We start from the raw sequence: 22,313 nt of genomic DNA on the forward strand, positions 1-22,313 counted from the left end.
GTGACTCCCGTGTCGCCGTCCATCACAGCAGCCCCGTGCTCTTCACAGCTCCTCCGGGGACGGGATGTCCGTGAAGCGCCAGCCCGGCCCATGGCGGGGCGCGCTCCCAGCGGCCAGGAACGGCACCTGGAAGAGAGAGCGAAACTCAGACCCAGCCCACAGCCCGCAGTGCCGGTACCCGCCGGGCACGGGGCTTATGGGAACACGGGTTTCATTCCCCACACATAACCGTGGGCAATAAGCTTAATGTTCCCGATGCTTTGGGCGCCGTTATCTCACCCGGGGCCACCGCAGACCCCGAATGATTTTCAGACCGCGCCGGGCGCTACCGCGGCTCCCGGAGCGCCTTCCCGGGCCGCTCCCTGCCCCCCGGCCGGCGGGGCTGCGGTTCGGGCAGCACCATACCCATTTCCCAGCAGTTTTACAGAGGCTGAAGGCGCAGGGGAGGACGGAGATGCGGCAGTGCCCTCCCGCCCGCCGGCACCCGCAGCTCCTCACCTCAGGCCGCCGCGCCGCGCTCTGCGCGCTCGGCCCGTGCGCGCCCCTAGACCCCGGGCAGCGCGCCCGCCCCGCGCCCTGTATAAACAACAACACACCGTCCATTCCAGCCCGCGGTTATTGCTCACCCAGCGCGCAGGGCGGCGCGGCTCTCGCGAGATGCCCGCGCCCTATAAATACCGCGCCGTGCCGTGGCGCGGCCTTCTACGCTGAGGGATCACGTAAGTATGGCGGGAGCGGCGGCGGCACCGGGCGGCCCGGCCCGGCCATCCGGCCCCATCCGCGCCCGCCGCCGCCCGCCTGACGCCCCGCTTTGTTCCAGCAAATGGCGGACGACGCCGGTGCTGCGGGAGGAGCGGGAGCGGCCCGCGGGGGCTTCCGCGGTGGATTCGGGACCGGGCTGCGGGGCCGCGGGCGCGGCCGCGGGAGGGGCCGTGGGAGAGGCCGCGGAGCCCGTGGAGGGAAAGCCGAGGACAAGGAGGTGAGTAGGGAGAGGGGACGGGGGCGCTGCCAGCCCCCGGGATGGGGCAGCGGAGCCGGGTCCCGGCCGGTGCTGGCACCTGGTGACTCTTGCCCGTGGGTTTCTCTGCCAGTGGATTCCTGTCACCAAACTCGGTCGCCTGGTCAAGGATATGAAGATCAAGTCTCTTGAGGAGATTTATCTCTTCTCGCTTCCCATCAAGGTGAGTTGCTGTGGACAGGGAAGTGATGGGTCGGGGAGATGCTCCAAGGGGAGGAGCCAGGCAGGGAAAGCAGGGGTTGTTCACCTGGGGAAGGGAAGGCTCCCCAAAGGGCTTCCAAGGGGACCTGGGGTGGGATATTGGGAAGGAATTGTTCCTTGTGAGAGTGGGGAGGCCCCTGGATCCCTGGAAGTGCCCCAGACCAGGCTGGATGGGGCTTGGAGCAGCCTGGGACAGTGGAACATGTCCCTGCCCTTGGGAGGGGGTTGGATTAGCTGACCTGTGAGGGCCCTGTCAATCCAAACCATCCCAGGATTCCATGATTTCTGTGTGCTCAGTGCTGACTCTTGCAGGAGTCGGAGATCATCGATTTCTTCCTGGGCTCCTCACTGAAGGATGAGGTGCTGAAGATTATGCCTGTGCAGAAACAGACCCGTGCTGGGCAGCGCACCAGGTTCAAGGTAACCCACTTTTTCTGGATCCTCCTGCTCACAGGTTGCCTTTCTGCACTTTTTAATCACTCCAAATCTCTTTTACTGTCACATCTAGTAAAGAAGTATTTTGCTGTGAGGACCATGAGTAGTTTGTTAAATATATTAACGTAAAAACATCAGTGATGTGTGTAGATGTTCCTTGAAGCAGCACTGGCCCAAAAGTTGGGTTGCAAGACTTCTAAAATTCTTTTTAAGCAAGCTCTGCTGACACTGCAAAATTCAGTTGTTCTTGCACAGCAGTGTTGGGTTTTCAGGGAGAAGTTTTGGGTATAAGCAAGGAATGCTGTTGGAAAATTGTGGGGAGTTCTGACCAGAGTGAGGCTGCAGCAGAGAATTGAATCCCAGTGCTTGGCTGGTTCTGCCTGAAGGATGAACTCTCGGGGGGAAAATGGGTTTTGAGAGCTGTGTGTAAGGTTTGTGGGTGAGCTGAGTTCCTGCTGAGCACACACCACCATGGCGTGGTGGTGTGTGCAGTGATAACTCCTCTCCTGCTGCAGGCGTTTGTCGCCATCGGGGACTACAACGGCCACGTGGGGCTGGGCGTGAAGTGCTCCAAGGAGGTGGCCACGGCCATCCGCGGGGCCATCATCCTGGCCAAGCTGTCCATCGTACCCGTGCGACGTGGCTACTGGGGCAACAAGATCGGGAAGCCACACACAGTGCCCTGCAAGGTGAGCGTCCCGCTGGCCTGGCTCTGGAGCTGCCCTCCGGGGCTGCGCTCCGGGGCTGACCCGCTGTGTCCCTGCAGGTCACCGGGCGCTGCGGCTCCGTGCTGGTGCGCCTGATCCCGGCCCCCCGCGGCACGGGCATCGTGTCCGCCCCTGTCCCCAAGAAGCTGCTGATGATGGCTGGCATCGATGACTGCTACACGTCAGCGCGGGGCTGCACGGCCACCCTCGGCAACTTCGGTGAGCTCTGGGGCTGCCAGGGGCTCAGGGCAACTTGTGTCACTGGTGGGGCACAGCAGCTTTGTTTTGCAGTGGTTTGTACCCTGGCAGTGAAGCAGAAGCCACGGCTTGTGCTGACAGTGGGGTCAGTCCTGCTGCAGGTTCTGTCAGAGTCAGTGACAGAACTGTGGGGTTCAGCCCTCCTGGATCTCCCAATCTGCGCGATTGCACTTGTGTGCCGTAGTGTAATCGTCGTAACTGGAGAGAGAGAGCAACCTGAGCTTTGTGGGTTCATCAGAGAGGCCCTCCCTGGTCTCCCTGGTCCTTTCAAAATTCCACATTTTAGTAACTGGGGGATACTGGGGCTGTGGGTTGGATCAGCGGGCTGGTTCTGCAGCCGTTGATGCGCACTGTGTGACAGTGTGTGACATCTCTCTGCAGCTAAAGCCACCTTCGATGCCATCTCCAAAACCTACAGCTACCTGACTCCTGACCTCTGGAAAGAGACTGTCTTCACCAAGTCTCCCTACCAGGTACGAGCATTTTGGTAACTTACAGCTCAAACGTTCTTGCCTCTAAAATTCAGATTTCTGTACCCAAAGGTTTGGTAGCTATAAAGTTGAGCCACGCCAGCCCCCGTGACACGAGGGATGGGAGTGGTGCTGAGGAGCCGGTGAGGGGTTGGAGGGAATAACGCCGTTGGTGTTTCTTGCAGGAGTTCACTGATCATCTGGCCAAGACCCACACCAGAGTGTCGGTGCAGAGGACCCAGGCAGCCGCTGTGGCCACCACCTAAGGGGTTTTGTAGGAGAATAAAGTGATCAGAGAACCTGGAACGCGTGCTTGGTGTGACAGGGGTTGGTGCTCGGGGCAGGCGGGTTAAACCACGGAATGGGGTGGGTTGGAAAGGACCTGGAAGCTCATCCAGTTCCACCTTCCACTGAACAATGCTGCTCCAAGCTCTGTCCAGCCTGGCCTTGGGCACTTCATCTTCACTCAGTGAGGCAGGGCAGAGCAGCACATGGAGGAGAGGGCAAACCCCAACAGTGGCAGCAGCCCCAAGTGCCTGGAGCTGAGAGCTTGCAGAGCTCTTCAAAGAATGAATACAGAGCCCAACTGTACAGGTGTCTGTTTATTGTGGAGGCCAAGGAAGCAACATGCACTTGGATACCAGCACCATGGAGGGAGGAACTGTTGTAACTAGTGACATTCTTGTGCTGCTTTCTTCTCCTCCATCATCCTGTGCTTCTGCTTCATCAGGCATGTCCGTGCATTGCCATGGTAACCCAGCTCACCATCTGAAAAAGGAAGGAGATGCCTGAGCAGTGCCTCCCACGAGCCTGTGTTCCATGGTTTCAGAGCCCCCTTCCCTGGGTTTAGAGCCCCTGCCCTGTGTGCTGCTGCCACACTCACATCTGTCCTGGTAGGCCTTGGTGACCTGTGCCAGCAGCTCCATCTCCTTGGCACAGTTCTGGAACTGGTTGGGCCCTTCCCTCTGCTTGCACGCAGCCATCCTTTCCCGGACTATCTCCACGATCTCCTGATCAACCATCCTGTGGGAAAGATGGTGAGGAATGAAAAGCTGAACCAATGGCTGAGGACACCCTAGGGAATGTCAGCTCTGGGATTTTCAGCATCCTGGTCCCTAATGCCACCATGCCCAGACGTGCCGCAGGGACAGCAGGACACTGATGTGTAATGGGTGGGCTGCAGGTGCTGCCTCAGCACCCCAGCATCCCCCAAAATGCTGCAGGTCCCAGAGCTGTGTGCCCTGCTGTGACCTGGCCTGGGGACAGTCCAGGGGCAGCCTACCTGTCCCTCCTCCACTGAGCCTCGGCCTCGTAGTAGCACAGGTAGTCACCATCCAGGCATTGGCTCAGGTCGGGCACACGGCGGAACTTCTGGTGGTAGTAGTAGAACTTGTTCTGGCTCTGCCACCGCTCAATCCAGCCTGCAGGGACAGCCTGGTCACAGACCCCAGCCCAGGCAGGGCTGGCACTGCCCGGTGCCACCTTCCCCGGCAGCAGCAGTGGGTCCACACTGTGTCCAGCTCATGCCCAGCTGTGTGTCTGCCCCTCTGTGCTGTGTCCCCTGTCCTGTCCATGCTGTGTCACTGTGTCCCTGTATCCCCTGCACTCTCCCAGTGTCTGAGCTGTGTCCTGATGTCCATGTATCTGTCACAGTCTCCGCGCTGTGTCTCATGTCCCTGTCCTACTACCAATATTGTGTTCTTGTCTGTGTCTCATGTTCTCATGTCTGTGCAGTGTCCCATGTCCCTGAGTCTGTCCTATCCAAGCTGTGTTCTTGTCTGTCCCATGTCCCTGTGTCCATGCTGTGTTCAACCGTGTGTCCCCGTCCATGTTGTGTCTCATGTCCCTGTGTATGTCCCTCTGTCCAGGCCGTGTATTTGTCTGTGCTCCGTGTCCCTATGTCGACGCTGTGTTCTTGTCAATGTCCCATGTCCCTGTGTCCCTGTGCCCTTGCGCGTGCCCTTTGCCTGTCCAGGTGCCCGTGTCCTCACGCCTTTGCCCCGTGCCCCGGTGTGCCCATCCCGGTGTCCCCGTCTCCGCGCCGCTGCTCAACTCCCACAGGAGGAGGACAGGGAAGGGTGCCGCGTCCTGCCGGTACCTCGGATGAAGGTGACGGGCGCGTCGAAGACCTTATTGAAGGCGCTCTGGAAGTAGTCGACGGGGTTGGGCACCGAGGTGGTCCTCTCGGAGACGGGGGTGCGGGTCGGCGGCACCTTGTACGCCTCCCACTCGTGATCCTCTGGCATCGCGGCGGCGGCGGGGAAAGATGGCGGCGACCCCTGAGGGGGCGGGAGCACGGGAACATGGCGGCGGCCCCGAGGGGCGGGGCGCGGGAATATGGCGGCGGCCCCGGGGCACGCCGGGAGTTGTAGTGCGGGTGGCCCTGCTCCGTGAGGGGATCCCAGAACCGCGGCATGGGGGGGGGCCGGCAGAGCCCACAGCGTGTCCCGACTGTCCCCTCCCTACTCACAGGGCCACCACTACTGTCCCCTCCCTGCTCGCAGGGCCATCCCGCAGCACATGGCACAGGGCTGGGAGCAGATGGCTTTGGGATAGCCCCGGTGAGGGAGATCCCACGCCCTCTGTGGGATCTGTGCTCGGTCACCTCGCAGGGATAAAGTTCTGCCTCGTGTCCTGGTGGAACTGCCTGGGATCGGTTCCTGCCCGTGGCTCTGGTGCCATTGCTGGGCCCCAAAGCAGAGCCAGGTCCCTGCTCTGCCCTCCCTGCACACGGGGACACCCGGGCTAGGGTCCCTCTCAGCCATGGAAGGTGTCCCTGCCATGGCGGGAGTTGGCACTGGATGGTTTTTAAGGTCCCTTCCAATCCAAACTGCTCTGTGATTCTGAGATGTATCGTCTCAATCTCTTTTCCAGCTGGGATCACAATCCTGGGCTGACAGAGAGAGTCTCAGCCTGTGCTGGGGGTACCTGGTGCAGGTGTTCACAGCTCTGGGGGTGTGGTACCCCTTTTGGAAACTGCCCTAATTCAGGAAACTGCCCCAATTCCTGGCGTTCGCATCAGCGCTGCTCCGGAGGGAGAAGCGTAAACTGAGCCAGCAGCAATTGACCTTTATCACACCACAACTGTCGTGTCCAACCTGCCAGGAATGAAATGAATATCGCAGCGGGTGAAGCGAGCGGCTAAATTTGTGTCTTCAGACCCATACCCATCTTAAGTATTAATCTGGGGAGGCGCTTCCTGACAGCCTCTCTCTGCTGCTGCCCCGGCCTGAAGACGTCCCATGGTTGGTACAGCTCTGCTGGAGCCGCTTGTGCGCGAGGGTCGGCGAGCAGGGCTGGGTTGTGCTCCCGGTGGTGCCGCAGGAATGGGGGCAGAATCCTCCGAGTTCCACTCAGGCTGCAAAGGGAGCTTGGAGGAAAGCACAGCCGGGCGCTGGGACTGGTCTGAGCTAGGAAGGAGCTGCAGTGGGTGCAGGACTAACCCTTTGCTGCTTGTGGTTGAGTTTATGTATTTATCTCTTCTCATCCGCCTTTCAAGGTGCCTTTAGAACCTGTGCATGTTCCCGTTGCCCATTCCTTTGGGCACCCCTGTTTTCCCAATCCTTGGCTGTGCTTGTTTTGTGCCATTTGCCTTGGTGACACGAAGCCCAGGAATTCCAATCAGGCCTTTTTGGTGCTACTACGGGATACAAAATAAATTGTTATCATTAAGAGCACAGAAGGACAGACCTAGTAAAGAATGAATTTCTCCTTCAAAGTCCTTCAGAAGAAGCTGGAGGAGAAAGATCATGTTAAGTTTTTTATTTAACTGGCATCATTTGTTCAGAAATTTAGTAAATTCACACTGACAGAGAGTAGATTTAGAATGGGTGTTAGGAAGAAATCCTTTCCCTGTGAGGTGGGCAGGCCCTGAATGCCTGGCAGTGTCCCAGACCAGGTTGGACACTGGGGCTGGAGCAACCTGGGACAGTGGAAGGTGGCAGGGGTAGCAATGGATGGGCTTTGAGGTCCCTTCCACCCCAACCATTCCAGTATTCTGTGCCATTTTCCACGTCCATGACAAAAGTTTGAGCAAAACCCTGCCTGTTAGGACTCAGAGAAGAGCCCAGAATCTCCGTGGCAGTCCCATCTGAAAGGAGGGCATTTTTGTTGTGTTTCTGTCATGTTTCCCATCTCCCCAATTCCCCGAGCTGCGGGTGCAGCTCCCTCTGTGCTTCCCCTCCGCAGTCCCACCGCAAGTTCTCGGCTCCCAGGCACGGCCACCTGGGCTTCCTGCCCCACAAGCGGAGCCGCCGGCACCGGGGCAAGGTGAAGGCCTGGCCCAAGGATGACCCCAGCAAACCAGTGCACCTGACAGCTTTCCTGGGCTACAAGGCTGGGATGACCCACACCGTGCGGGAGGTGCACCGGCCCGGGCTCAGTAAGGCTGGGCTGCAGGGGGAGGGAAGGGAAAAGGGGACAACGGGAAAGGCTCCTTATGGAAAGGGGTGGCGGAGCCCGCAGCTCTGGGTTAAATCCTGGCTGTCCACATCTCGCATGGTCAAAGGCCAGCTCAGCTGTCTGTGGAGGTTCCTGGAACTCTCCCCACTGGGATGGTGAGCGGTGGGCTGTGAGGTGGGAAGGCTGTGGCTGGCTGAGATCAAACACCACCTCGCCCCCAGCGCTCTCTGTGACAGCGGGAATCCTCCAGGGAATGATCCCAGGGGATGCCAGGCACCCCTTCCCTTTGCTGCCTTGCAGAGGTGTCCAAGCGGGAGGAGGTGGAGGCCGTGACCATCATCGAGACCCCCCCGATGGTGGTGGTGGGGGTCGTGGGCTACATCGAGACTCCCAAGGGCCTGAGGAATTTCAAGACTGTTTTTGCTGAGCACATCAGCGATGAGTGCCGCCGACGCTTCTACAAGAACTGGTACAGGCTCCCAAAAAGGGTCATCAAACCCTGGGGCTGCCCAGGGAGGTGGTGGAGGTGTCCAAGGCACCCCTGGGCTGGGGGACAAGCTGGGGATCACTCACAGGTTGGACTGGATGATCCTGGAGGGCTTTTCCAGCCGCAGTGATCCCGGGATCCCCAGAGTGGGGGTTTCCTGGGGGGGCTGCCAGTGAGGGATCTCTGGTGGGAGTTCCACAGGCTCTCCAGGATGCCCAAACAGCTCAGCTCCTGTGGAGTGAAACTGCTGCCTTTTTAGTCATGCACAGGGACACTGCAGACAGCCCCACGCTGGGGAGCCGCGTTTGCATATGTAAATTTATTCTAATAGCCGAACCAAGTTAGCTCTCTCCACAATATCGTATGGCAGGTTCCTTTTCCCTCGTGTCGCTCGGGCTCCTCGGCTCCCCAGTTAACCAGAATCCTTGAGCTGGACTGAAACCAGATTTGCCAGGGGTGAAATTGATGCAGAATGTGGCCCCTGGCCCTCATAAATATCAACACCCCTCAGCAGAGAGGGAAGTGGGAGCACGAATTTCCTCGCTGTGGGAATTGTGTCTCCTGTCACAGCGCCATGGAGACCCACCCACCCACCACTCGCCTCTGATCCCTGTTTTCTCCTGTCAGCCCCTTTCACGGCTCATCCCTCTTCCCACCCGAACTTGGCAGTAAGGTGAAGCTCAGGTACCCACAGGTAGCAGGGAAGTGCCTTTGTGATTTCCTGGCTGCAGGAATCCCCTGTAAGTGCCATGGAGACGCGCCCACCCCAAGCTCTGATCCCTGCTTTCTCCTGCCTCTAATTTTGCGCCTGTTTTGATGGTGCTGAGTCAGTCAGTGGGAGACAACTGCATTCCTCATGCAGAAAGGTTTGAATTACCCTTGAACAAGCCCTTTTCACGGCTCATTATCCACCTCCCTCTTCCCACCTCAAGGTCCTGACAGTCAGGTGAGGCTCAGGTATCCACAGGTTCCTTGTGCCTCCGAAGAGGTGGCTGTCAGGGTGACCTGTCCCCTCTCTGCACTGTCACAAGCCTTTTATCAGCTCTGACAGGTGCAAAACCACTTCTGTCCCTAGGCACAAGAGCAAGAAGAAGGCGTTCACCAAGTACTGCAAAAAATGGCAGGATGAGGCTGGGAAAAGGCAGCTGGAGAAGGATTTTGCAGCCATGAAGAAGTACTGCAAGGTCATCCGTGTCATTATGCACACACAGGTCAGAGCCTCCCCCTGGCAGGGGCAGGGGGCTCGGGGGCTTCCTCAGCTCTGAAGGGCCTGGAAATGGGATCAGGAGGTGTTTTGGTGGGGTCACAGAGGCTGAGGGAGCAGCGGGTGTGAGATGGGGATGGGAGGTGCTGGCTGACTTTTCCAGCTGCCTCCTGACCTCCCAGAGCCCTCCCAGAGCTCCTGCTCCAGGGCTGCCACGGGGGCTGTGGTTTGGGATCACTGGGGAGCCCCCACACCCCAGTGGGAACCCACACACCTCATGGAGGAGAGCAGGAGCAGGGCAGAGGCTGGGCAGGTCCTGAGTCCTGTGGCAGCAAGGGACCTCATGATCACCTCAAATTAGCAACTGGTGTCAAATGTTTTGGGCAAAAATAACCCCACGGGCAGGCACAGTTTTGCCAGATGCTGATTGCTGGATACACGTGGGGCCCATTTTAATGCTGATCCCTGGAATTAAGGGCTGCTTTGGGGTCTGGGGGAGAGCTAAGTTGGCTCAAGGCCAGGCAGGGTCTCTGGGCTCAAGGACAAGGAGCTGGCTCCATAAAACCCCAGATAGAAAGAGCTGCTGACCCAGGGCTGCTTTGAAAGGGGGTGACTGTGGCAGAGAGGTGAAGCAGTGCTCACCCCTGTGCCCCTCACAAATTGTGAGGGACCCATCCCTGCTGCACCCTCCTGTCTGTGGGGCGAGGGGCCACGTGCCACCCTAAAGCACAGTGTGCTGCAGATGAGGCTGCTCCCACTGAGGCAGAAGAAGGCCCACATCATGGAGATCCAGCTGAATGGGGGGACAGTGGCTGAGAAGGTCGACTGGGTGCGGGAGAGGCTGGAGAAGCAGATCTCTGTGCACAGTGTCTTCAGCCAGAACGAGATGATCGATGTCATCGGCGTGACCAAGGGCCATGGCATGAAAGGTACAGGGCTGTGGGGCTGTCCTCCTCACGTGGCTCTGCCCAGCAGGTGCTTTTGGAGTAGGAGAGTGTTAACCACGCTGGGAACCCCTAACTTTCTGTAGAGGGAGTAGCAAAAAGCCTCAGGATCTTAAGCATGACATCCAGTTCTGTTGTGGCATGGCTCTGTTTCCTTAATCTCAGGGCTTCCAGCAAGGGAAAAAATCAGCAGGGGCACCTCTGATGTACATACAGAGGAGCTGACAAGGTAACTCTGGTGGAAAGATTTTCCCTGAGATTAAGGCCAGTGAAGGCCGAGGAGGAGGAGGAGGCTCAGAGGCACTGTCAGTACAAAAAGCAACCAGGTCTAATGGGAGGTGTCCCTGCCAGTGGCAGGTGTTGGAACTGGATGGTCTTTATGGTCCCTTCCAGTCCAAACCAGCCTGTGATGCTGTGAATGTCTCAAAACCCACATGTGCAGAGGTGTGGGTGACCCTGAGTGTGTGCATGGGACACCTCTTGGTCTGATCAGAGCCCTGGGAAGTGAGAACAGCTCCTGATCTCCTCCCAGCACAGCCTCCTCTGAGAACTGCAGGAGAGCCATGGGGCTGTCCCTCAGGAGAGCCATGGGACTGTCCCTCAGGAGAGTGGTGGGACTGTCCTTCCCCAGCCCCAACCCTCCCTGCTGCCCCTGCCCTCTGTCCCCACGCCCCCAGGGGTGACCAGCCGCTGGCACACCAAGAAGCTGCCCAGGAAGACGCACAAGGGCCTGCGGAAGGTGGCCTGCATTGGGGCCTGGCACCCGGCCCGCGTGGGCTACTCCATCGCCCGGGCTGGCCAGAAGGGCTACCACCACCGCACCGAGATCAACAAGAAGGTATGGCCAGGGGGCTCCCTCAGGCCTCCCATCCTGCCACATCCTCCTGGATGTTTCCCTGGACATCTCCATGTCCTTCCTGGTGCCTTTCTGCTGCTTGAGGGCACACCTCAACAGCACACCTCAACAGCAGAAGGCACACCGCACCAGCAGAAGGTTTTCACATGGTGAAAACCACGTGATTCTGTGGGGGATTCTGGCACCCTGTGAAGCTCCTCAGCAAGGGGCAGCAGAGCCTCCATCTGCACTGCCTGTGTGTTCCCAGATTTACCGCATTGGCCACGGGATCCACGTGGAGGATGGCAAAGTGGTGAGGAACAACGCCTCGACGCACTACGATATCACCGAGAAGACCATCACGCCTCTGGTGAGGCCTGAGGGGCGACAGGGCTGTGCCCCCCCGACCCTCCCAGCCAGCTCTCCTGCCCACCAACCCCTCTGCTCTCCCCACAGGGTGGTTTCCCTCACTACGGGGAGGTCAACAACGACTTCCTCATGCTGAAGGGCTGCGTGGTGGGCACCAGGAAGCGCGTGCTCACCCTCCGCAAGGTGAGAGCTCCAGGGTGGGATGGGCTGCAGCTCCCCAGGAACACACTCCCCACCTGGAGAACCCTCCAAGTGCTGGGCAGGGACACTGCGGGGATCCTTGGTGCCGTGGATGGAGCTGGAGAGCTTCAGAGCTCTGTGGTTCATTTCAGAAATGAAACCTTGGGTTGTCACAGAAAGGTGGTTGGGCACTGCAATGGGCTGCCCAGGGATGGGGTGGGGGAGTCACTGGTGTTTAAGGACAGACTGGATGTGGCACTCAGTGCCATGGTCTGGGTGGCAAGGTGGTGTCAGGTCAGAGGTTGGACTTGGTGATCTCAGAGGTCTTTTCCAGCCTGGTTGATTCTGTGATTCTGTGCAATGCTGAGCCAAGAGCAGCTCTGCAAGCTCTCCACCACCTGAGCACCAGGGTGTTGCTCTGAGAACACAGATTTTTGAGGGGGTATTTGTTTAGAGGATATTCCAACCCTGCTTCCATGAGACCAGCTGTTCTGTGACAATTCCCCTGCTGTTGTGGCTGTTCTTTCCCAGTCCCTCCTGGTGCACACGAGCCGCCGGGCCCACGAAGCCATCGAGCTCAAATTCATTGACACCACTTCCAAATTTGGCCACGGTCGCTTCCAGACAGCTCAGGAGAAGAGAGCTTTCATGGTGAGTTCCTCGGGCTGCCTCCATCTCCTCAGGGGGCCACAGCAACTGACTGATTCCAACCGAGCATCTTCCAGGTGTCCCTGGGCAGGGAGGTGGAACTGGATGAGTTTTATGTCCCTTCCGATTCAAACCATCCCAGGATTCTGATTCCATGATTCTGTGGTTTGTTTCTTGATACAACAACAGCCAAGCGAATGTTTGAGGTTCTCTTGCCTAAAGGCAGCCATGAATTCAGTTCACACAGCAGAAATGATGCTAAGGAAGAACAGGATGGTTGTGTGAGTGATCCAAGACAACTCAACCAGCAAATAAAAGACCAGATGGGCAACCAGTTCCCATTCACCATGGGAAGTTTTAAACAAGCAGTTAACTTGGCAGGCACTGTCCTGGCCATATGGTGCCTTTCACTCAGAATTGTGCACTGCTTTGATTTGTTTGGAATGATTTATAGCTCTCAGAGGGAAAAAGTTTGGGTCAAATTCAGATGCAAATTTGTGATGCTTTTGTCAGAAGCTTTCAAGAAGGCCAAGCAGTGTATTTTTCTTAAATCCAGGGCAAAAAATGGTATAATTAAATAATCCAAACACAGCAGTATCCTGAATAGTTTTGCAGCCTTCACCAGGCTGGTGTGAGTCTGAGTCTGAAGCGGAGGAAGCACTGAGTAAACCAGGAGAGGGAGAAGGAGAAGGGAAAGAAACAACTGCCTGTGTCCCACGCAGACATAAACTGGGTCTGGATCTGGCCTGTCAGCCAGAAATGCCATGTGAAGTTGGCTAAGCCTCCTTAGTGCTGGCAGGGGGATTGGTTAGGCACTGCCTTTGCAGAGCTCTTTAGAGGTTAAGCTGATTTCCTTCAGCTCAGTGTCAGGAGCCTGTTGTGTCACTGCCAGCCCTGAGCTGCTGTGATGAGGAGCTCGGTGACAGGAGGAGGTTTGACCTGGGTGCGGCTCTTTTCTTTGCCATTTTGCCCCATGGATTCTGTGGTAAAACATCACATTTGTCTGGAAGTTGAGGGACATAAGTAATTCCTGCCACCTGCTCCCATAGGATTGATCTGCTGTGGGATAACCCCATTTTTCAGCTGCTGGCCCAAGCTGCCCTTCTGGCTGCCACAGACCAGACACAGCCATGCAGGCCAGGTCTGTGTGTCCCTAAATCCAAACTCTCCTCTCTGCTCTCTTCCAGGGCCCCCAGAAGAAACATTTGGTGAAGGAGAAGCCAGGTGTGCAAGAAGAGCTCTAAGGACAGAGATCCAAGGCTGCCTGGCTGGGCACTTGCAATAAAGGGGCTCCAAGCCATGTCTGCTCCTCTCTCCTTCTAGAGGGGTGTCTTGCCTGTTCTCAGGCTCCTCAGGAGGGGATGGGAAAAGTGGCATTTGGGACTGGCCCATGTGGACAAGGACTAACTGGGACAGCCCTCTGGATCCTCCCTTTCCTTTGCCCAGTGAATTTTTCCCTCTCACCAAATCTCCACGAGGTCTCCCCTCCCTCTCATCCAGCAGCGAGCAGAGCAGGTTCCAGCACTTCTGCCCCAATTTCCACTGGGAATACTGGGCCAGCCCATGACCTGGCTCTGCCCAGGCTCCCTGCCTGTCCCCTCAGTGCCTCTCCCACACACCTCCAGCACTGCTTTTGCCAAGCTGAAGGTGCAACCCAAGCGAGGGCTTCTCCCTGCTCAAAGCCCCCTGATCCTGGCTGGAACCCTGGCAGAGGTGGGAATTTGTGCACAACAAGAGGGCTGCTAGGCAGGGCTGGGCAGAGATGGATTTATTCACCTGGGAGCCTTTCCCACCCGTGCTGTCCTTGCAGCCCAGCTGCCTGTGGGGAGGGGGAAGCCCCGGAGCTGGGAATTTTGGATCAGCAATGATCCCAACTCCTTCAGTGATGTGATCCAGGTGTCCTGCACCCTCTTTGGAACCAGACAGTGGGAAGCCCAGCCCTCCACTGCCCAGAGCTGCCTGCTTGACCAGGAGTCCTGGAGTGTGGCCATGGGATTCCTGGCTCTCCAGCAGCCTGGCTGTGCCCTGAACGTGTGCTTGCAGGATCTGAGGAGGCTCATCTGCACAAGCAGAGCATGAGGATGAATCCAGCACAGCCCTGGGCGCTGTCCCATGTCCCGGCGAGGTCCCTGAGCTCAGGGCAGTGTCCCTGCCCCTGGGGTTGTGCTTCAGAGCCTCCTGTCCCCCGCGGCTGGCGGGTCCCGGGGCAGTCCCGTGGCGGGGGGCCAAGGATCCAGGCCGGAGCGCATGATGGGAATGATGAGATCGTCCATGTTCGGCATCACCAAAATTTTCTACAAAGAGGAATCCAGAATAACAAATCAGTGGGTTTGAACAGCACGGGGACACTCCTGGAGGTGGCTTGGCAGGAGCCATGCCCAGGTTGGGGACTGGGGCTGTGAACTGGAGGTTCTGGGCTCCCACCCCCACAGCAGCACCCTCAGGAGGGTCCCAGCTCTGGTTATCAGGGTGGGGACAAGCAGTGACAGTTTGTCTTTGCCCTGGCCACCTCAATGGCTGCAGGGATGGTCACAGCAGAGGGGAGGGACCAGCATTTTGAAACCATCCAGATGGGAGACTTTTGGGGGGCCCTAAATATCTGTGAGGACATTTCTGCTCTTTGAGCAGAGGTGAGAGGCTGAACACAAATCCTTGGGAAGGCAAATCTCCCAAACATTCCCAGACCAGAATGGACAGGTGGATTCAGCCCTTCTGGGAGGTGTCTGCCTGACTTCCCAAACCCTCCCTGCTTGGGGCAGGGCCACAAATGATGGGAGGAAATCACTTTTCCTCAGCCCTTGAGCTTATTATCTGGGTTCCATATCTTCACAGCTCCAAGCTGGCCAGACCAAACCAGGTGTTGGCTTTTTGCAGAAACAACTGGCCCAAACTGAGGCTGACTCTCCCTGATGGCAGCAATGCCCGAGCCTCGGCAGGGTTTGCTGAGCCCCTGCACAGCAGCCCAGGCACCTGGAACTCGTGCTTCAGCTTCTTCTCGATCCACTCGGTGACATGCAGGAATGTCACCTCCCGCTCGCCCAGCTTGGGGCGCACCTTCAGCTCCAGCTGCGGGGGCACTCGGAAGCTGTACCTGTGAGGGGAAAGGAAACAGGCAGAAAGCATCACCTGCCAAAGATGTGGCACAGCCACTGCTGGGTTTCAGGGAGGAGGTGACAGTTCAGGGTCCCCAGATCTGTGCTGGCCTGGGTGCAGACTCAGAGGAATGAGCCTGAGGTCTGTGAGCCCCTTTGGGGAACAGCCTTGGTGCCAAGATGAGCCCAGAGCCCTGGGGCTGGCTCCTTGCAGGGAGCAAGGGGCGCTGGCAGCAGGATGTGCCTGTGGGGGAAGGAGAGCCGGTACCAGACACGGTCGGTGGGCGGCGGGGGGATGTTCACGGCCAGGGTTCCTGCCAGCTCCTGCACCTCCACCGTCAGCAGCAGCGGCGTGTTGGACACCTCCTCCATCTTCTTCTTGATGAACTCGTTCTCCGTGGCCTTCTGGAAGTACTTGGACTTGGCGATCTTATCCACAAAGCGCAGGATCTTCCTGCTCGTGCTGTTCCCGCTGACGTGCCTAAAGCAAGAGGGGCCCCAGCTCAGCCCTGCTGGGTTTGGGGGTCCCCCAGCCCTCTGTCACAGCACCCTACGGGGACAGAGCCCCCTTTGGAAGCTGCCACGATGCACTGTGTGTGTCCCATCGGGGACGCTGTCCCCGTGCCCCCGTGCTGACGTGGCACCGTGCGTCCCCATCCCCTCTCCGTGCCCCCCGTGGCACAGACCCCCAGTGCCCCCGTACCCCTCGGTGCCGGGCGGGGGCAGCCGCTCCCCCGGGGCTCCCACGGGCTCTGCACTGGCGGCATCTTCCTCGTCGGAGGAGCCGGCGCTGGACGACTCGGCGTCGCTGTCTGCCAGCAGGATCAGCCGTGGCCTGGCCCTGCGAGCCCCAGGAGGTCACGGGCTGCTCGGGGACAGCGGCCTCGCCTCGCTGGGGCAGGAGGAGCAGCATGAGCCCATCCGTGGGCAGGTTCCTTACCCCTCTCTGCCTGCCTCTGCAGGGCCACTCTCCTCTGCAGAGCTCTCCTTCCCCAGCTTGCTGAGGTTCATCTTTGTCTCCAGTGTCATCTGCAAGGAGCCGCTGTAGGTGACCTCCATGTCCACCCAGAGCCCTGCCAGGGAGAGGGACAGGGCGAGGTCAGGTCAGCACCACAGGGGTCAGAGCTGCTGGTGCACTGCCAAGCCCTCCCAGCTCTGGGCTGGCAGCTCTGTAAAGCCATCCTGGAGGCAGCACTGGGATCCCTGTGCCTCTGCGGGGCTCTTACCTCGCTCATTGATGGTGGGGTTGGAGGCACTGAGCACTGAGGGGATGGATGTGCCCATGTCCAGTTCTGTCAGCGTCAGCTCATTCATGAAATACGGGAGCTGATGGAGGGAAACCCCCATGGGGACAGTCACCACTCACCGTGGGGCCTTGGGAACAGGGCTCCCCCGAGTGCCCTGATGCTCCTGCCTCTCACCTTGATCTTGCTCAGCTTCTTCTGGATCTTGTTGGACACCTGCTCTGCCCAGTATTGCTCCCGCAGGAAGTCCCAGAAGATGCGTCCCACCAGCGCGTTCATCCAGGCCATGCTGGCCGTGTCCTCCTGGGGGGGGACAGCAGCCACCAGCCCCTGCAGCGAGGTGGCCCCGTGAGCAGCGGGACCTGCTGTCCTGTGCTCCCTGCCCCAGGGCTTGGCTGCTCAAACAAACCACACACTGGGAGTGTGGCTCCATCAGCCTCCAGCCCAGCTCCCAGCGCTTTGTCCCTCTCACCTTTGTGGGCGTGGGGCTGCCCAGAGCTCCGTGAGAGGGGCTCCTCTCCGGGCTGCCTGCCCCCTGTGCTGGCACAAATCGGGCCATGTAGGTGCTGTAGTCCAGGTAAATCTCCTCAGTGCTTCCTGACACATCCCTGGAGGCATCTGTGGATGGGATGTCCTCGGCACTGCCCCCGCTGCTGCTGCCGCTGCTCTGCGGGGCCCATCCCGTGCCTGGGGATGTGGAATCACAGAATCACTGAGCTTGGGAAACACCTCTAATGTCAGCAATCCAACCACACCCAGCACTGCCCAGGCCAGCACCAACCCGTGTCCCCAAGTGCCACATCCACACTGCTTTAACTCCCTCCAGGGATGGGCACTCCACCCCTGCCCTGGGCCTGGACAGCCCTTTCAGTGAAAGAATTGTTCCTAATATCCAATATTCCTAATATCCAATATTCCTAATATCCAATATTCACTAATATCCAGTCTGTTCGGTCAGGATGGCATCAGGGGTGACATGATGCCTGTCCACGACACCAGTGACATGCCACCCACGCTGTGCTGACCAGCCGAACCCTCTTGGCTACACTTTGGGCTCCTCCATGTCCCTCCATTCTCATTGCTGCCCCCCAAGGCATTGTGTTCCTGGGTCAGACGTGGCCCAGAGCAGAGGCCGTGGTGGCTGCCCCTCACCTGCCCTGGTGTCACCGTGGCTGCCGGCTGTCCCACGGGAGGCTTGCACGAGGTGCTGGTACCACTCCTCCTTCTCCCGCCCCGTCCGCCCAAACAGGTACAGGCACCTGTCCCTGCCGTCCCCCGGGCTGTCCTGCCCGGCCACCGGCACCTTCCTGGTCCCCTCCTCCCCCTGCGGCTCCGTGTCCCGCTCCTCGCTGCCCTCTCCCTCGGCCGCCTCGGGGAGCAGCACGCAGATGGGATATTTCTTGTTCCACGTCCGCTTTCGGGCCAGGCTGGGGGGGCACAGGAAGACCTGCGGCACCGAGAGCGGGGTGAATCCGGGCCGGGCTGGGGGGTCCCGGTGGGAGGGAGGCTCCTGGGGACCCCCGGGCTCACCTTGGCGTCGGTCAGGTCGTAGCAGCGGTGGCTGACGAAGACGGCGTCCAGGATCTCCTCCTCGAAGGTGGCTCGGCGCGGGATGTTGCTCTTGGGGTAGGACAGCTTGAGGGTGGCCCCGTCCAGCACGGCGAGCACCGAGTGCGTGAGCGAGGGGTGGAACAGCTCGGGGTCGTACACGTGCAGCTGGTTCATCCAGCCCTGGAGGACGGGCAGGAGGGAGCCGGCTGCTTCCTCTCACCGGGGACGCCTCCGGCCCCTCACCCCGGAGCTCCCCTCTCCTACCTGGAGGTGGGGGGCTTCCCGCGGCTCCCCCGGGAGCAGCTTGGGGCGCAGGCGGCCCCAGGGTCCCCGAGCGGCCGGCGGGGCCTTGGGCACGAGGAGGAGGATGGCGAGGAAGCCCAGCAGCAGCCCGCAGAGCAGTCCCACGCAGAGCCCGGCGGCGTAGGGCGGCAGCGGCAGCACCAGGTAGCCGTAGGCGAGCAGGGCGATGCCGGCGAGCGCCTTGCCCGGCACGGAGCCCCCGGACCTCGCCGCCGGCGGCTCCTCGGGCGCTGGGAGCGGCGGGTCCGTGTCCCTCTGCGCCACCTCCACCACCTGGATCACGTCCCCGTAGGAGCAGATCTCGTAGCGGCAGTTCAGGGTGGGCTCCCAGGGCGTCCAGTCCCGCAGCCGGCGGCTCCCGGCCCCGCGGCCGCCCCCGGGGCTGCCCCCCGGCTCCTTGGCCCGGCCCGCGGGGCTGCTGTCCTCGGCCATCAGGCGGCTCAGGCGGCTCAGGGGCTCCTGCACGGCCTCCGACAGCCGCCTCCTCGTGTCCTCCAGCCTGGCGTCGCGCAGCCGGAGCAGCGCGGCTCGGCTCTCCGACGGCGACACGCTGGGCGACGGCGGAGCCGTGCGCGACTTGGCCGGGCTCAGCCGGGGCTGGGGGGCCCGCGGGAGGTCGGCCAGGAGCATCCCCCCGGGCTGGGGCGAGGGGGGACGTTTCGCGTCCCCGTCCGCCGTGGGAAGGAGTCCGCAGCCATCCCGGCCGCCTCCGTCCTCCCTGGTGCCGCCGGCGTGGGGCGTCGGTCCCTCGATGTCGCCACGCCGAGGTGAGCCCGGGCACGGTGCCAGGGCTGGAGAGGCGTCTGCTGCCGCCGCAGCCTGGTCTGCCATCGCTCGCATCGCCGACGGCACTGCCGAGGGGCAGGGGAGCAGCTGTCGGAGCCGGAAGGGCTCCGTGCCGCCGCGGGCACGGAACATCCCTGCCCTGCCCCTGCCTCCCCATCGGCAGCGCCCGGGGGCATCTCCCGGACCCTCGCTCCGGGCTGGGCCCCTGCCAGCCTGTTTTGGGGGGAGCTCAATGGCTGCGAGTAGGAACCCGCTTGTCCGAGGAGGATAAATCCCAGCCGGCAATTAGCCACGGCGCTGTGAGAGCCCGGAGCTGCCAGCCAGGGCTGCAGCCAAACAGGGGGATTTTCCACACCAGGATATTCCACTGCTCCCAGTGCCAGCCCAGGGATGCCGGGCCAGCGGGCAGGACTCCCTGACTCCTCTGGAAGTTCATGGTTTGGCCCCTGCTTCGAGCACTGCATGGATCCAAACTGGAACCAGCCCAAGCTGGGGCCCCGGTGCCCAGTCAGCAATCTCTGCCTTCACTGGAGGTGCAGAGGACAAAAGTTTTTCTAACACGAAGTTTCCATTGTCCTGAGAGGGTCCATGGCCTCAGGGAAGTGCTGTCCCAGCCCCACCAGCCACCACCACCCCTCACTGCTGCTCTCCTGCCCAGCCAGGGGCTGACCTGCTCTGAGCCGTGTCCCCTCCGTGATTTTGGGAGGGAGAAGGATCTGCAGGACAGGCTCTGCAGGGCCAGCGCGGTGCTGAGTCAGCTCCCAGCGGGTCCCTGGAGTGCTCAGCCCCTCCCTGCCCCTTCCCCTGGCAGCAGCCCTGCAGCAGCAGCAGGAATGCATCCCAGGGACCCTGGGGCCGCCTCATCCTCACACCGCGCCGCCCTGGATCTTCAGAGCTCCTCAGTGCCAGGAATTAATCACAGCCTGTGCCGCAGCTGCCTCCAGCCCCCTTTATATAATCTCAGCTCTTGCTTTGCTTCTCCTTTGCAGGAGCCACTTGTTAACCCCAGATCATCCACGGGTGATTGCCCCGGTGGTCCCAGCCCCAGGCACAGAGCCTGGCTGGGGCTGGTGGCACTGCTGGCACCCCCAGCAAGGCACCAAAACAGCCAAACGAGGAGTGAGCAGGGGAAATGAGCAGTGGGGCTGGGTCTGAGAGGGGCCCTGCTCTAGGGGAAGGTCTCCCTGCCCATGGCAGGGGTGGTCTTTAAGGTCCCTTCCCTCTTAAGATCCCTTCCAGCCCAAAGCATTCCATGGTTCTGTGATTCCAAGGGATCCTGCAGGGCCCTGTCCCCCTCCCACCCAGCACTGCAGCCTGGACACCCCCTGCCCTCACCATGCAGGGCTCCCAGTGGCCCCATCACAGCCGCTCCCAGTATGCCCAGTATGCCCAGTGCTGCCCACCACCCCTGGCTGCTCCTACCAGAACGCCCCTGGGCTGATCCCTGGAGGGTCCTGGCCGGTCCCTGCTCCGTGTCCCTGCCAGGTCAGGGGACAGTGTCTCCCCAGTGCTGGCCTCAGTGCTCCTTGTGCTCACTCCACCGTGCCCAGCTCTCAGTGCCCACTGCTCCCGTACTCAGGGGTTTTAAAAGCTAAAAAAAAAAAAGGAAAAAAAAAGGAGTCTGTTTCCTGAGAGACCATTAGCACGGTGGAAGACAGAGATAATAATAGCCTGGGTTTGTATGGGAGTTCTCCTCTGGCAGGGATGGTGAGTACAGAGGGGGCTACGCTGCTGCTGCTGCTGGGGCTGCAGCCACCTCTGGGGAGGGTGGGGCAGCAGGTCAGACCCTGCTGGGTGTCCAGGCTGGACCAGCAGCACCTGAGAGGGAGGTGCAGCCCTGGGGGAGGCTTTGCTGCTGCCTCAGGCTCCAGAGAGCCAGCACTGAGTGTGGGGGTGCCCCAGCACTGACCCCCTCCCAGCCTGCAGCTCGTCCCCAGGCTGTGGCCTTGCAGGGCTGGGGGGATCTCAGGATAAATTGGACATGAAGGTCCTTGCAGGTGTTGTCACGGGGCAGCTGTATTGTCTCGTGGGGTCATGGGGCAATGGAGGTGCCAGCAAACAGCTCTCAGGGGTGATCCCACCCCTTCCAAGACGTCCCAGAGAAGGACTGGGGCTGAGTGGGATGTCTGCTGAGGAGCAGTGCTTGGGACACCCAGCCCAGGACGGTCACACCTGTGCAGGGCAGGGACACAAGACCCTTACTGACAGCGTCCCCCCTCGCTGTGTGAGGACACACCAAGGCCATGACCACCAGTGAGCCTCTCCCTGGATTCCAGCTCCAAAATTCCACTCCTTGCTCCCAGCTTTGGTTCAGATTCGGGTCTTGACACGACCTGACAAGCTGTGACCCATCTTGGGCTGGTGTCCTGGAGTGTGTCCCCCTGAAACCTTCCCTGCCATGGCCAAGGCAGCAGAGGTGGCCTGGCACAGCCTGGCAGGGTGGGGGCTCCCAGGTGGGCACCGCCTGCCCGCTGTTCGCTTTGGTCGTAGGATCAGGGAGTTAATTGAAATATCAACTTCATTAACTTCCCTCAGTCCTCTGTGGTTAATTAGGGTGGCAGTGGAGCTGCTGGCGGGGACGTGGCACCACAGCAGCGCTTTCCTCACCCAGCCAAAGGAGCTGGAAATCCCTCTCTAATTATCTGCACAAAACGCAGTGACAGAGCCCGGCTGTGACGCTGTCCCTGCATTGTCCCGGGATCAGGGAGCACCGGGGGGAATTCTGCAAGCTCAGATATAACTTTGGCCAGCGGGCTGGGCAGTGTGGGATCCCAGCTCCACCCTCTGCCCCCCAGTTCCACATCACAACGCTGCTTCTCAGGGCTTTTACTGGTGGATACTGGAGTGGGTTTTGTGCTGCTGGGGGAGCAAGGAGCCGGGTGGGCTTTGGAATGCCTGAGAGCCAGCCAGCCCCAGGAGCCGCTCCCAAAGGCTCTCCAGCGCCCTGTGCATCCCAGGGCTGGAGCCTAGCCCTGCCTCTGTCTGGGCTCTCCCTCACTCCCGTGTCTCAGCCATCCCCAATCTCTGCTGTCTTCCTGAGCTGCGTGGTCCCTGCAGCCCACAGGGGCTCTCAGCCATGGGGAAGGATCCAGCCACTTCCCACATCCATCCCAGCCTCGCCGCAGGAATTGCAGGGAGCAGCCGCTATCCGATGGATGATGCTGCCGAGAGCTTCTGGCA

At 60.2% G+C, this 22,313-nt stretch overlaps 4 protein-coding genes across 4 annotated transcripts; 2 read left to right on the forward strand and 2 right to left on the reverse strand.

Moving 5' to 3' along the window:
* The first annotated feature begins 697 nt into the window (after nt 1–697).
* On the forward strand, nt 698–3,388 carry RPS2 (ribosomal protein S2). Its single transcript, XM_084216523.1, has 8 exons — nt 698–719; nt 821–979; nt 1,092–1,181; nt 1,532–1,639; nt 2,170–2,343; nt 2,421–2,580; nt 3,001–3,092; nt 3,275–3,388. Exons 2-8 carry the CDS (start codon nt 824–826, stop codon nt 3,353–3,355), a joined length of 861 nt encoding a protein of 286 aa, XP_084072649.1. The 5' UTR covers nt 698–719; nt 821–823; the 3' UTR covers nt 3,356–3,388.
* Nucleotides 3,389–3,678: 290 nt separating this feature from the next.
* NDUFB10 (NADH:ubiquinone oxidoreductase subunit B10) lies at nt 3,679–5,385 on the reverse strand. The gene is made up of 4 exons (XM_084216457.1): nt 5,188–5,385; nt 4,372–4,510; nt 3,973–4,112; nt 3,679–3,857 (listed from the first exon to the last, which is right to left on the reverse strand). The coding sequence occupies exons 1-4, from the start codon at nt 5,333–5,335 to the stop codon at nt 3,760–3,762; spliced, it is 525 nt and encodes a 174-aa protein (XP_084072583.1). The 5' UTR covers nt 5,336–5,385; the 3' UTR covers nt 3,679–3,759.
* Nucleotides 5,356–13,401, forward strand: RPL3L (ribosomal protein L3 like; the record flags this gene model as incomplete). Its single annotated transcript, XM_084216238.1, has 11 exons — nt 5,356–5,479; nt 5,562–5,650; nt 7,278–7,470; nt 7,791–7,959; nt 9,053–9,188; nt 9,924–10,110; nt 10,803–10,963; nt 11,229–11,330; nt 11,417–11,512; nt 12,041–12,160; nt 13,345–13,401. 11 exons carry the CDS (start codon nt 5,356–5,358, stop codon nt 13,399–13,401), a joined length of 1,434 nt encoding a protein of 477 aa, XP_084072364.1.
* Nucleotides 13,402–14,325: 924 nt separating this feature from the next.
* LOC311159952 (testis-expressed protein 2-like) lies at nt 14,326–20,560 on the reverse strand (the record flags this gene model as incomplete). Its single annotated transcript, XM_084216362.1, has 12 exons — nt 20,556–20,560; nt 18,309–19,198; nt 18,024–18,224; nt 17,646–17,940; nt 16,966–17,180; nt 16,671–16,823; nt 16,476–16,575; nt 16,190–16,322; nt 15,953–16,090; nt 15,518–15,730; nt 15,128–15,248; nt 14,326–14,451 (listed from the first exon to the last, which is right to left on the reverse strand). The coding sequence occupies exons 2-12, from the start codon at nt 19,185–19,187 to the stop codon at nt 14,326–14,328; spliced, it is 2,574 nt and encodes an 857-aa protein (XP_084072488.1). The 5' UTR covers nt 19,188–19,198; nt 20,556–20,560.
* Between the last annotated feature and the right edge of the window lie 1,753 nt (nt 20,561–22,313).

Source organism: Fringilla coelebs (genome assembly GCF_963513975.1).
Source record: "Fringilla coelebs genome assembly, chromosome: 16".
In the NCBI taxonomy this organism is placed as follows: domain Eukaryota; kingdom Metazoa; phylum Chordata; class Aves; order Passeriformes; family Fringillidae; genus Fringilla; species Fringilla coelebs.